General features: G+C 41.0%; 1 protein-coding gene across 8 annotated transcripts in view; it reads right to left on the bottom strand.

Moving 5' to 3' along the window:
* PATJ (PATJ crumbs cell polarity complex component) overlaps window positions 1-12,978 on the bottom strand; it is a 395,870-nt gene that overhangs the window by 214,891 nt on the left and 168,001 nt on the right. For all 8 annotated transcript variants that reach the window (XM_073234040.1, XM_073234044.1, XM_073234045.1 and 5 more), the window contains one exon: window positions 11,423-11,522. In XM_073234040.1, the coding sequence (XP_073090141.1) occupies window positions 11,423-11,522 (100 nt within the window). The remainder of the gene's footprint in view (window positions 1-11,422; window positions 11,523-12,978) is intronic.

Raw genomic sequence — 12,978 nt, 5'->3', positions numbered from 1 at the left:
TTTCTTTGCATGGTGCATTCACAGGCTAACTTTATTATGTTTCATAACCCAAATATATTCTTTATACCGAAATCATATTATGACATATAATTGGTTGGTGTGGGGTGGGGGGTAGTTCTAAGCAAAAGGCCATAAAGATGTATCACAGTCAGTAATTAAACCTGGTTCTTTCTGAGAAAAATACTCAGGTGGAGAAAGGACAGTAAGCTATTCTGGAAATGAGGTATAAAGAAAGGGCTTTAAGAGGGCTTCAGCATTCACATTTCCGCTGTAGCACTTAAAAGCAAAGTGGCAAACAAGTCAATTATATTCTGAGTTTCTAGGACCTAGTATGCATTGAGACATGTCTATTGTTATCACTGCTTCTTTACAATCACTCTCCTATACATTACAAAAAGTCATTTCAAAACCTTCTACAACATGCAGCTTAAAAATGTAGTTGAAAGAATGAATGTTACTAGGTTAGAAAGACTCTCTTGATGTAAAAGCATTTAACTGCTGGGATCAAAAGTGAAAAAAAGCAGGATTTTCTAGAGATAGTGGCTTCTCTTCCTGAGGACCAAACTTTTTGATAAGGTGAGAAGTGGCATATTGGGAAATAGAATTCGAACTGTTCTAGACATAATGCTCTGAAACTAGATGGATGGTACAGTTCTGTAGGAACGGTATCTCTGCAGCACCATAAGCAAACCTGGATTTCCACTGTATCCCCTACTGGGACTGTCCAAGTCACATACCTCTGTCATTAATTTGCCCAAAATATTGAGTTCTATAATGTGCGAGGCCAAAACAGAGAGGGTCACTAGCCTCAAGGATCTTGAAGTTTTAATGGAAAAGACAGATATTAATCTGATAATTACATTTTGTTAAGCAATATGAAAGAAAAATACAGGAATATATATCAGAATAAGGAGTCAAGCAAGGTTTTCCAAAGAAGGTGACATTAGCTGAAATCAGTAGCAGAGAAAGTATCTCCTTTCAAACACTCTTCTGTAGATCAAATGAGAAAGCATTTAAAGAGTTGGCGATAATGGATGGCACAAGTAGGTACTATCAGTGGTACTACTACTGTATACTTACTAAAACTGCAGCAATTAAATGCAAGTGCAAAGGAAACTACAAATGTGAGAGGGGTAGGGAATGAAGATTCATCTATATCTGATACATTATCAGGAAGAGAGATAATAAGCAGAGGAGAAAAAGTTTCCGCCTAGGTTAAGGGCTCCAGCAAAAAATGAGAATAGGAGACTAAACGTCAATAGGGAAGAAATATTCTATTTTGAAAAAAGGATTTAAAGTGTTAGTGGAAAAAAGACACGGCATCTTTCCAACAGCTAAGTGAACTTCTGGGTCATGATATAAGAGAGAGGTTATGGCTAGAAACAAAGATTTGAGAAGTCAGCACATGGTAGTGAACTGAGTGACACTTTGTGCCCTCGGTGATCCCAAACCTCTGAGAAGACAACCTAATTTTAAATTTAAGTATTAAAGATTATTACTATATAGTTAAGCCAAAAATTCTGTACTGTTGATAACCTCTGTGGGGAAGTTGAGGTTCCTATGGCCAGGATCCTCACTGAACTTAAACCACCTGATGATGTAACTGGCCTGTTGCTGGGCTGCCACTTCCATATCTTTAGGCAATAAGCTATTATTGTGCTATATAGAGAGCTCGGCCCATTGCTCTGGGTGGAGGCAGAGACACTAGTGCTCAACCTACTGCTGGAGAACAAGCCGGGTAATAAACCCTTTCACCCCAAAGAACGTTTTGTTGTCAATTTCTTTGGTCACACTGAACTTGCCCGGGGCTGAAACCCATTGGCAAGACAATTGGCATAGTCGGGAGGATTCACTGTTGACCAAGGAAAAAGACAGGCTGCCCTTATGGGAGGGGTACTTCAGCGGGCTGCCCCTGTGAATGGGGAAACAGTGGATCCTCCCCCAGTGGGTATGTGGTCTGAGGTGGCTTCCCTCCTAGAGGACTGGGCCCCACCCCAGGACTGGAGGCAAGTGGAGGTGACACCTGAGGCAGCAGGGGTGGCCCTCAGTATAGTAAGCAGATCCTTTGAGAAGCAGAGTGCCCGGGAGGCAGTGGGGACTGTGGGTTGGCTGCTTCTCACAGTCTTAAAAAGGTCTACAGAGGAGACCCAAGAAATGGTGGCAAGAGAACGTAAGCTGCAAACGTCAGTAGATTCCCTGAGGAGAGAAATGGCATTGATGCAAGAGGCAGCACAAGAACATGAGCTGAGGACTTCTGTGGATGCCCTGAGGAGGGAAATGGTATTGATGTGGGGGCAGGTGGCATGAGAATGCAAGCTGCAAACCTCTGTGGATTCCCTGAGGAAGGAGATGGCCTTGATGTGGGAGGGGAGGAGGCAGCACAAGAGCGCCGGCAGCAAGGTGCCATTGGAGACGAGACGGCAATGCTGCCAGGTGTTCAGAAGGAGGAAGAGGCCATGAAGGAAAAAGATGAACTCCTGAGGGAAGCACCGGCAGAAGTGGCACGAGAACATCAGCTGCGAAGCATTGAGCTGAAGGTAAGAGACCTTCTGAAGACTGAGGTAGCATTGCTGCGAGGCACAGTAGGAAAGATAAAGGTTGTAGCAGAGGAGGCACTAGGGGGAGGGGAGAGAAAGGTGCCATCAGCCCCAGTAATGGAGGAGCTGGGGAAGGATGAACGGGTGGTGCCAGGGGCACTGGTGCCTCCTGTATTGAAAGCACGCTCAGTGGTTGTAAAGAAAATAAAGACCCAGCAGCTGAAAGTTCCCCAAGGAGAGGAGCAGCCCCCTCCCCAGGTCATGGAGCACTCTATGGTCCGCCCCTATACTCAGGCTGAGCTGGGGGATTTGGGCACCTGGTTTAGACAGAAGCCCTCAGAGTCAATATCAGCTTGGCTCCTGCATCTGTGGGACTTAGGGGTGGATGGAATAGTTCTATCGGGATCAGAGATGGGAAAGCTGTCTTCCCTGACAGTGCAGCCCACCTTGAAGCAGCGATTACAAAATGCACATCAGATCCCTGGGAGTCATTCCCTCCTGGATTGGCTTATGGCTGCACTTTGTGCTGTGTGGCCCACTCTGGGTGATCTGCCATCCTCTTCTGTTAGATGGCAGACATATGCTGAGCTCCAACAGGTGCTACGAGAGCTAGGCATGAGAAATGCCATCTATACTCCAGAGAATTATAACCCAGATGAAGAGATTTTCACTACTGGGATGAGAAATATTGTATTTCAAAGGCTCCTACATCCCTGTTTGGGTCTCTAGTGGCCATTCTTTCCCTTCACTTAGGGCAGCTCATAAGCGAGGTGACACATACAGTAGTAGACTTAGGAGAGGCAGAAGCAATGAGAATCCGGAAAGAAATAAGACCTGTTACTCACAAGAATTTACAGGGCCCTATGAAGGTTACGAGGACCTAGATGGTTGATTTAATATGGGCAGGAGCAGATGGAAGGAAATTAGACAGAAAGTCCAATAGGATCTTACTGGAGCTATGGCAACAGCTGAAACTAGAGCAGCAGTTCCAGCCATTAAGACCAAAGAGGCAGAGGTCAGAGACAGAGCCACGAGTCCAGCCTGTGTGTTTGCAGGAATTCCTGCTGGAGAACGAGCCAACCTCACTTGAGCCCACACAGGAAGGTGATTGGGGAACATGGTTTGACTGACAGAAAGGTCAAGGAATCTACCCTGAAGGACCAGGGGGGACCAGAGGCCACATATTGAAATAGCTATCCATTGGTCCCCAGTAAACATACAATGTGCCCTGGCTCTGGTGGACACAGACGCTGAATGTTCACTGATTCATTGTAACCCTGAGCAGTTCCCTGGGACCCCCACTATCATAGATGGATACAGGGGAAAGGCTGTCAGAGTAAAAAAAGCCCAAATCCCTTTGGGAATAGGGTGTCTACCCCCAAAAGAGTATACTGTGTATATATCTCCTATTTCTGAGTATATTTTGGGGATTGATATCCCGATCCTGCAGGGTCTATGGTTGCAGACCACTGCAGGTGAGTTCAGACTGACAGTATGTGTGGTGAAGGCAGTTCTGAGGGGACATGCTAGGCACCTGCCCATAGCTTTGTCTGTGCCTCAGCAGGTGACTAATACCAAACAATACAAACTGCCTGGGGGGCATAAAGAGATTGGAGAAACTCTCCAAGAGCTGGAAAAGGTGGGCATTATAAAGCCCACCCATAGTCCTTTCAATTCCCCAGTGTGGCCTGTCAAAAAGCCAGATGTCTCCTGGCATATGACTGTGGATTACAGAGAACTGAATATCATACCCCCTATGCATGCAGCTGTCCCCTCTATTGCAGGCTTGATGGATACACTCAGCCATGAACTAGGAACATAGTATTATGTGGTAGATGTTGCTAATGCCTTCTTTCCCATTGACATTGAGCAGGAAAGTCAGGAACAGTTTGCTTTCACGTGGGAAGGATGGCAATGGACTTTCACCATCCTCCCACAGGAATACCTCCACAGCCCCACCATCTGTCATGGACTTGTCTACATGGGAGAAACCGCCAATGGTGTGGCTGTACCATTATATTGATGATATCATGCTCACATCTGATTCTCTTTCAGATCTAGAAGGTGCAGCACCTAGACTGCTGCAACATTTACAGGAGAAAGGATGGGTTGTGAACAGCAGCAAGGTTCAGGGACCTGGTTTGTCTGTTAAATTCTCGGGGGTTGTCTGGTCAGGTAAGACCAAAGTTATACGAGAAGCAGTTATAGACAAAGTCCAGGCCTTTCCTACCCCCACAACTGTAGCATTGCTACAGGAGTTTCTGGGTCTTCTAGGCTACTGGAGAATGTTTATACTGCACTTGGCACAAATTCGGAAGTCCTTATACCGGTTGGTATAAAAGGGCATCAGGTGGGACTGGGATGAGACATGTGCATCTGCCTTTACTACAGCAAAACGGGCAGTCAAGGCATTTTGCTTGGGATTTTGCAGTCCCAAGGGCGTGCAGGCCTTCAGTGTGATAGACCCATCAAGGCCCTGTGAGCTGGATGTTCATGTCACTGAAGATGGTTATGGCTGGGGTCTCTGGCAGCGGCTTGAATGAACTCGCCAACCTGTTGGATTCTGGTCACAACTCTGGAAAGGGGCAGAGGTACGATACACTATGATAGAAAAACAACTGGCTGCCATGTATCACGCCTTGCTGGCTACAGAACTAATCACTGGAATGGCCCCAATAAAGGTAATAACCACCTATCCCATCTTGGGGTGGGAATGAGACTGGACCCAAAGCCAAGGAGTGGTGTGGCATAAACACCCACACTAGCCAAGTGGGGTGCTTACCTACAGCAGTGTAGTGTCCTCTCTAGTAGCCCCTTGAGTGTAGAACTCTCAATGCTTGTTGGGGCCGGTGACATATACTAGTGAAAAGCAGGAAGAACTTGCTTTTGAACCATTAGTAGCAGAGAGTCCCTGTTGGGAGGGAAAAGCCCCTATACCCGAAGATGCATGGTACACAGATGGCTCCAGCTGTGGGCAGCCCCCAAAATGGAGGGCCATAGCTTTCCATCCTAAGACTGAGGCAACATGGATGGAAGGTGGTGAGGGGAAGAGCAGCCAATGGGTAGAGCTGTGGGCTGTGTGGCTTGTGATCAGCCAGGAGCCCTCCCCTATAGTTGTCTGCACTGTCAGCTGAGCTGTCTATCAGGGCTTGACCTGTGGCTGCCAACCTGGTACCATGCCAACTGGCTGGTTAGTCACCGACCCCTTTGGGGGCAAGAATTATGGCAAGACTTATGGGCCTGTGGTCAGACCAAAATAATTACAAAATACCATGTGACAGGTCATTTGCCACTGGCATCCCCAGGAAATGATGAGGCAGATAAATTGGCCCAGATACGTTGGTTAGAAGGAAAGCCTACCTCTGATGTAGCCCAATGGCTACATCAGTGTTTGTTGCATGCAGGGTAAAAGACAATATGGCCTGTAGCCTGTTGGTGGGGCTTGCCTTTGACTTTCGAAGAAGTTAGTAGAGCCCGGCAGGAGTGTGTTGTGTGCTCCAAAAGGGACTTACACCGAGTTCCACAGCAACATGGAACAATAGCTAAGGGGCCTATACCCCTCGTCAGGTGGCAGATAGACTATATTGGGCCTCTACCTGTGTCAGAAGGATATTGGTATGTGATTACTTGTGTGGACACAGTTACTGGACCTCTGTTTGCTTTTGCTTTTCCTGCCGTTGCGCAGACCAGCAAATGACCAAAAGAGGCCTGGAGCATCTCTTTGCTGCCTACAGCGACCACAGGTGATTGAGAGTGATCAGGGCACCCATTTTACTGGACATACACTGCAAGAATGGGTATGACAGCTGGGAATCAAGTGGAAGTTTCATGTGCCATACAATCCTACCGCAGCAGGCATGAGAGAGGCACAATTGCTTGTTAAAATCCTGACTAAGGTCAGATACCAATAGTCTGCGGGGATGGTCAGTCTGCTTATGGACCGTGCTACAGCGTTTGAATGAGAGACCCCGAAAGGGAGCTCTGAGCCCCGCAGACATCTTAACACATATGGCTGCCTCCCCCATATAACTGCAAGTACAAACCAAGGAAGAATCACTGAAGCCAAGGTTTGGCCACCAGAATAACATCATGCTGCTACCACCAACTGCACTGAACCCCAGAGACTCCATTGAGTGGATGTGGCCTTGGAGCTTTCAACACATGGACCAACGATGGCTGGCTCTCCTGACACCTTGGGGACAAGGCCTGGAAGCTGGCCTCCTGTGTATTCCTGGAATAACAGCAGAGTGGCCACCAAAGGTGGCCAGAATGGTCAGAAGGTTTTGTTTTATCACTGTAGCCAGTGCATGCACCTCCATAGCACTATATATAGTATAGTATATAGTGCTATGGGGTTCAGTAACCCCCACGGGGAAAGGAGTAAAAGTATGGTATACTAGACCTGGAAGGAAGACCCCCTTCCTGCTACAGTCCAATCACAGGACCACTCTCTTGCATGCATTCTACCTGATGGACAAGATTTACCTATGTTGGTGACATTAAAACATGTGTCCTATCACCCCTAAAGTCTTTGTGGATTGGGAACTTCCTCTGGCTTGAGGATTATTATAACTTTTTTATTATGAACCTCCTCCGGCTTGAGGATTATTATAATTGTATCAAAATCTTGCTGTATCTTAATTTTTATTATCTCTAAGTTGTTGTTATCATCTGTTGCTATTGTGGAATCTGGTTATAGTGCTCCAGCTTTCTTGCACAGGGACCACTGCAGAAGATTGAAAGCATGTAGATTATAAGGCAAGAATCCTGGAGGGATGGAGTATGGAAGTTGGGGTTCCTATGGCCAGGATCCTCACTGAACACAAACCACCTGATGATGTAACTGGCCTGTTGCTGGGCTGTTGCTTCCATACCTTTAGGCAGTAAGCTATTATTGCGCTATATAGAGAGCAATATAGAGAGCATTGTTCTGGGCGGAGGCAGAGACGCTAGTGCTTGACCTACCGCGGCGAGAACAAGCTGCGTAATAAATAAACCCTTTCACCCCAAAGAACATTTTGCTGTCAATTTCTTTGGTCACACTGAATCCATAGTGAACTTGCCCAGAGCTGAAACCCATTGGCAAGACAACCTCCCATTGACAAATCCTATAGGTTTGATAATGGTAGTTTTGTCAAAGCTAAGCATTTATGTGCATATTGTTTCTTATTCTTAATTGTTTCATGATCTTTATTTAAAATTCAAGTAAATTTCATCCAATTGATGGTTATAAGGCTTATAACTAGATATCAGAATGTCATCATATATGTTCAACTAAACAGGATAAGCAATCTGTTATATAATGCCTATTATGTACCATACACTCTACACTCATTGTAACATTTTAATTCTCACAATAATATGAACAATTACTGTTATGGTTATTTTACCAAGTAAAATAACCTCTTCTTCCTCATAAATTCCATGTTGCTAAATTCAAAGGTTACTTCTTTGTCTCCATCTCCTCAACCTCTCAGTATCATTCCACAGTTGACCACTGAAGTTCTGTGATGGAACTCTCCTTGAATCACCTTCTTCTCTTAAACTACGTAATTCCCTAGTCTCCTGGAAGTTTTCTTATGCTAGCATGCTCCTTTGCTGGCTCATGAGGCATGTGCTGGGTTTGCTTCTTGTTGCCATCTACATACCACTTCTATGTAAACTCACCACCTCCCATGACCTTACGGGCCACCTACATCAGTGGTTTTTCAGAATGTGGTCCCTGGATCAGAAGTATTAGCATCACCCGGGAATGGTTTAGTAAAGCAAAGTATCGGGTCCTCCCACTGTAAGGAATCAAAAACTGGGAGTGGTGGCCAGCAATTAGGACTTAAACAAGCTCTCCAGGTGCCTCTGATGCATACTAAAGTTTGAAACCACTGATCTAGATTAATGTTTTTCATACTGCAGGTCGCAAACAATTAGTTGATAAAGAAATAAACTGAGCTACAAAGTGCATTTAAGAAAATGAAACAATAAAAAAAGAATAAAATTATTCATATGGTATAAAGGTAAGTAATATTTTGTGAAACTTGTTGCAATTATATATGCATGTGTGTGTGCACACATCTATTTATACTTGATTGTTAAATAAAATATGTTACTGTGGATCACCCTCTCAAAAAAAAATCTGTTCTTCCCAGGTCTGGTTCCTTCTTGTCATTTAAATCTTATCTTGGCCTTTCTAACCCATTGTACTTAATGTTGCCTCCTCCAAGTCATTTATTCTCATACTGTGCTGTTTTATTTATTTGTAAGTATTTATCAATATGTAAACTATCTTACTATTTATAATCTTTCTTTCCCCACTAGAATACAAGCTAATTAGAGGTGACATCTAATTCCCCACTGAGTTCCCAACATCTAGAATAGTGTCTTCCCACCTATAATATCCAATCAATAAACATTTTTGGTGGGATGAACTTTACAAATAAGTAACTTGCCAAATCTCACCTAAGTTAGATTTTAACTACACTTTAAAATCATGTGTATCTTAGGTCTGTGATCTCCTTAATACAATCACCACTTCTTGGTGGGCCTAAAATTTGTATTCCAGCCATCTACTTCATAGTCCTACACTATAGGAAAGTTATGAAATTAAACTTTCACCACTGTAAAAAGAAATGCTTAGTTTGGGGACACTAAGAATCTGGTAAGAAGTTAAATGGGAAGGGAAATGTACACCAGGAAGAAAAAAATTGGGAAGCAAAATTAATGGAAAGTAAATCATATTCACAGTCCAAATAAGCTTGTTGGAGATTCCATGAAATGTTATATATAGTTAGATGATGACTTGGACATTAGAAGTCCTTTTCTGCATAGTATATAAATTGGTGTCCTTCCTGAACCCACTAGTACCACAAATGTAAGTGCACATGTGTGAATACACATGCATACATGAGCCTGGAACTTGGGAGAGGGTGCTGATCTGCCTATCTTATGGCACCAAAGTGATATTCACTGGATAACCCCTAATCATATTGTACCTGCTTCTTCCATAGTAATGGATTTTAAGTAATGGGAAGTGTAAATGACAGTGCAGGCTTTAGAGTCACAGTGTCTGGGTTTAAGCTCCATTTCCACTGTTATAAAGCTGTGTAACTTTGGATACAGTCCTTAATTTCTCTGAGCCTCAGTTTCTTTATTTGTGTAATTAATCTTATAAGGTTAGCATGTTGACAAGTTAATAATACATGTGAAGACCTGGCACACAGAAAACAGAGTGTTTATTTGGTATCATAACACTTATATTCATCTCTTTAAATGCTTATCTCCTCTAATTCTTACACCAGTCCTAGAAGGCAGGTTATTATAAGACATCCAGTCTCTCCTTATAAATTAGCAAGTCATGAAGAGGCTAAGTGATTTGTCTATGAATTCACAACTAAGTACACTGGATTAGAATGTACTCTTGGTCACATGCCTCTTCCAGGTTTCCTAACAACTATGCAAATGTGGAAATTCTAGCATCTCAGAAATTATGAATAATCAAAAGTATCTTCATTCTCCTGGAGCTGCCCTAATATGTCTATCAGAAAAAGGGATTATATTACACACATGCACACACATATCAATCATATACATCATATGCAGCCCTCTAAAAGAGGCTGAGAATCAAAACACTACAGTACATTTATCAAATTTTGTTCCCATGCCTTTGAATCCTCTCTTCCAAGTTAGTGACCCCATCAAGAAGAAAGGAGCTATGTTTTATTCATTTCATCATAGATTCACTTAACACTTAAAATAAGCAGTTGGTTTTCAACAAAGATTTGTTGAATAAATGCAGAAAATAATGCATGAGAAAGGGCTCTGTAAAATCATAAAATATAAACCAAGTTTTTATAAAGCCAGCTAAACTATTATAAACTTATATTTGTTTATATTTTTATTTATATACTTACATTTAGAAAAATATAAAGTTATAAAGTCAATTTAATAATAATTATCAACAGTAATAAGAGCCATAATACCTTTTGAAGATTCACTATGTGGCAGGCTAAAGATTTTACAACCTTATTTTAATCGTCACCACAATGCTGTTTAAGTACCATTATTTTCATAGAAGAGGACATGCTCAACGTCATACACTAGGAAGTGCTAGAGCCAGAATTTTAACTCTTGCAATTTCTATATCAAATTCCTTTTCTGTATTGTAGAAGGAATATAATATATATAATACACACACATATACACACACATTACCTAAATATATGTAAACATATATATTTCACAAACCCACTTAAATATATAATTCTGTGGGTTTTAGTTTATTCACAAATTGTGCAACCATCATCACAATCTAATTTTAGAACATTTTCATCATCCCTAAAAGAAATTCCACACACAAGAGCAATCAGATCTAACTACATATACTTTACATTACATAAAAGAAAAAAAGCCTCTATTAAATATATGTATGATTGTATATTTGATATAGCTAATGCAAAAGAAAATCACAAAAGGAATTCCAAAGGAGGAAATATGCCTTGGTGGGCCCTTTGTAATTTTGTATTAGCTACATCACCATCCATTTGAGTAAGGCAAGTAGTTAAGAGCTGGTATTTGTATCCAACTCAGATTATTGTGGGTCAAATGCAATTTCAAGGGCTTCTTGGCATTGCTGTATTCACAACCAAATAGTAAGTCTAGGAGGGAATGGAGATAAAATAGTGGACAAACTAATTGTCTTTGATATTTATTCTAAAATTTTATTAGTGTCTGAGAGAAAAGCTTTACAATTGAGATACAAATCTCTTTTTTAGAATTATATGTTCATGCATGTTTTCTGAGAACCTACAACATTGCATGGATTTGATAACAACAATCATTAAAGCACAATTTAATTAATTCTGCATCCACTTCAAAAATTAAAAGGAACTCACGGTTGGTAAATGCATATTCTTCCTCATTTTCATCACTACCATCGGATGGAGTTTTGTAAGGAGGTGGCAGCTTCATTGGAGGTGGAGCAGTTCCCTGCCTCTGTAGATGCAAAAAATTTCACAGAAGGATTAATTTCTTTTACACAATTCCCTTCTTGAATGACAAAGAGTATAAAAAAGAAAATCTGTAAATATTTTGACTATATCCAACTTCAGTCGTATTAGGATTGTAAAACAAATACAATTTGTTCTTTTATTTTTGTTATTATGCAAGTGACTGATGTAAACACATCAATACAGAAAACAGGAATTCAAAAGCACAGCTTTTAAGACTGTACACCTACCCAGAACAACGCATTCCTTTCCCCATTGTAAAAGGCAATTATATGTATTTTCTTTACATTGTTAAGGCTTACTTTTCTTTGTTGTTAGCAACCTCAAATGAGACTTCAAAAATAAATCTAAACATAAACTACCCACTGTATTAATTCTACAACCATTTAAATGTTTTATTCAATTGTTGAAGTTACAGATATCATTTTTTAAAATATACTTGATGTGAAATATCAAGATTTTCTAACTGAAAAGGTTTTATTTACAATAGTAAACACATTTTAATGTTTTAAAAAAGATATCTTTATGATGAACACTTTTTGTATTTCTGTATAAATATTCTTAAAATGTACACATCAAATGATACAGCACATCAATATTTGGTTCAAATAGACTTAAAGCAGAAGAAAACTCTGATCAGATTACCTTCACAGAATGTAGACATTTTCTTGAACGCTGGGAAAAATAAAACATGCCAAACTTTACGGAGAGATCCAAGCTGCTGAAAAGAATAGGAGCTGATATACCCAAGCGTTCCACAAATACCAAAATAAATGGATTAAGACTTGTTTTGCTACAGAATTTCAATCAAGTACATTCAATTATCCTTTATATGACAAAACCACTAATGGCAGGATACACTTCAGCAAATGGACAATGACTGGCCCATTACAGAAAGCAGGCATATAATAAATTCCTCCCAAACAGAAAACATTATTTGGGATCCATAAAGGAAAAACACACCCACATTTATTTAAGATAATGTCTAACTAAAGCAGTACTTCATAGATACATAGAAAATAAAAAAATCAATAAAATGAGTGATGAAGAGAAGATGCCAAATACAAAACATTTATTAAGCAAAAAAAAAAATAGAGAAATGTGATCACTGTGTCTCTCTAATTCTTCCTTGGAAAAACTTAAATGTGAGTTAAATGAAGAGCAAAAAAAGGCAAGTGAAAACTTTCAGTAAACCTTTACCTCAGAACTGGACCATTTTAGGTCAGAGATAAAAGTCAGTACAAGAACAGCCTGCATTTAAAATAATATTAAGAAATATGAATTTTCTTCAGTAGCACTTCTAAAAAATATTTCAGGGGAAAATGTTTACAAGACTGACTTATTTAATTAACTTCGACAGACACTCTTGAAAAGAATATAGGTAAGCATGGCTTGTTCTCCTTATAGTTTGAATGTGGGTTGCCAGGTACCTGGTGGGTATC

The sequence above is a fragment of the Manis javanica genome, chromosome 4 (assembly GCF_040802235.1).
Source record: "Manis javanica isolate MJ-LG chromosome 4, MJ_LKY, whole genome shotgun sequence".
Taxonomy (NCBI): domain Eukaryota; kingdom Metazoa; phylum Chordata; class Mammalia; order Pholidota; family Manidae; genus Manis; species Manis javanica.
Note: the sequence above shows the minus strand (reverse complement) of the source record. Positions and strands in the feature narration are given on the sequence as shown.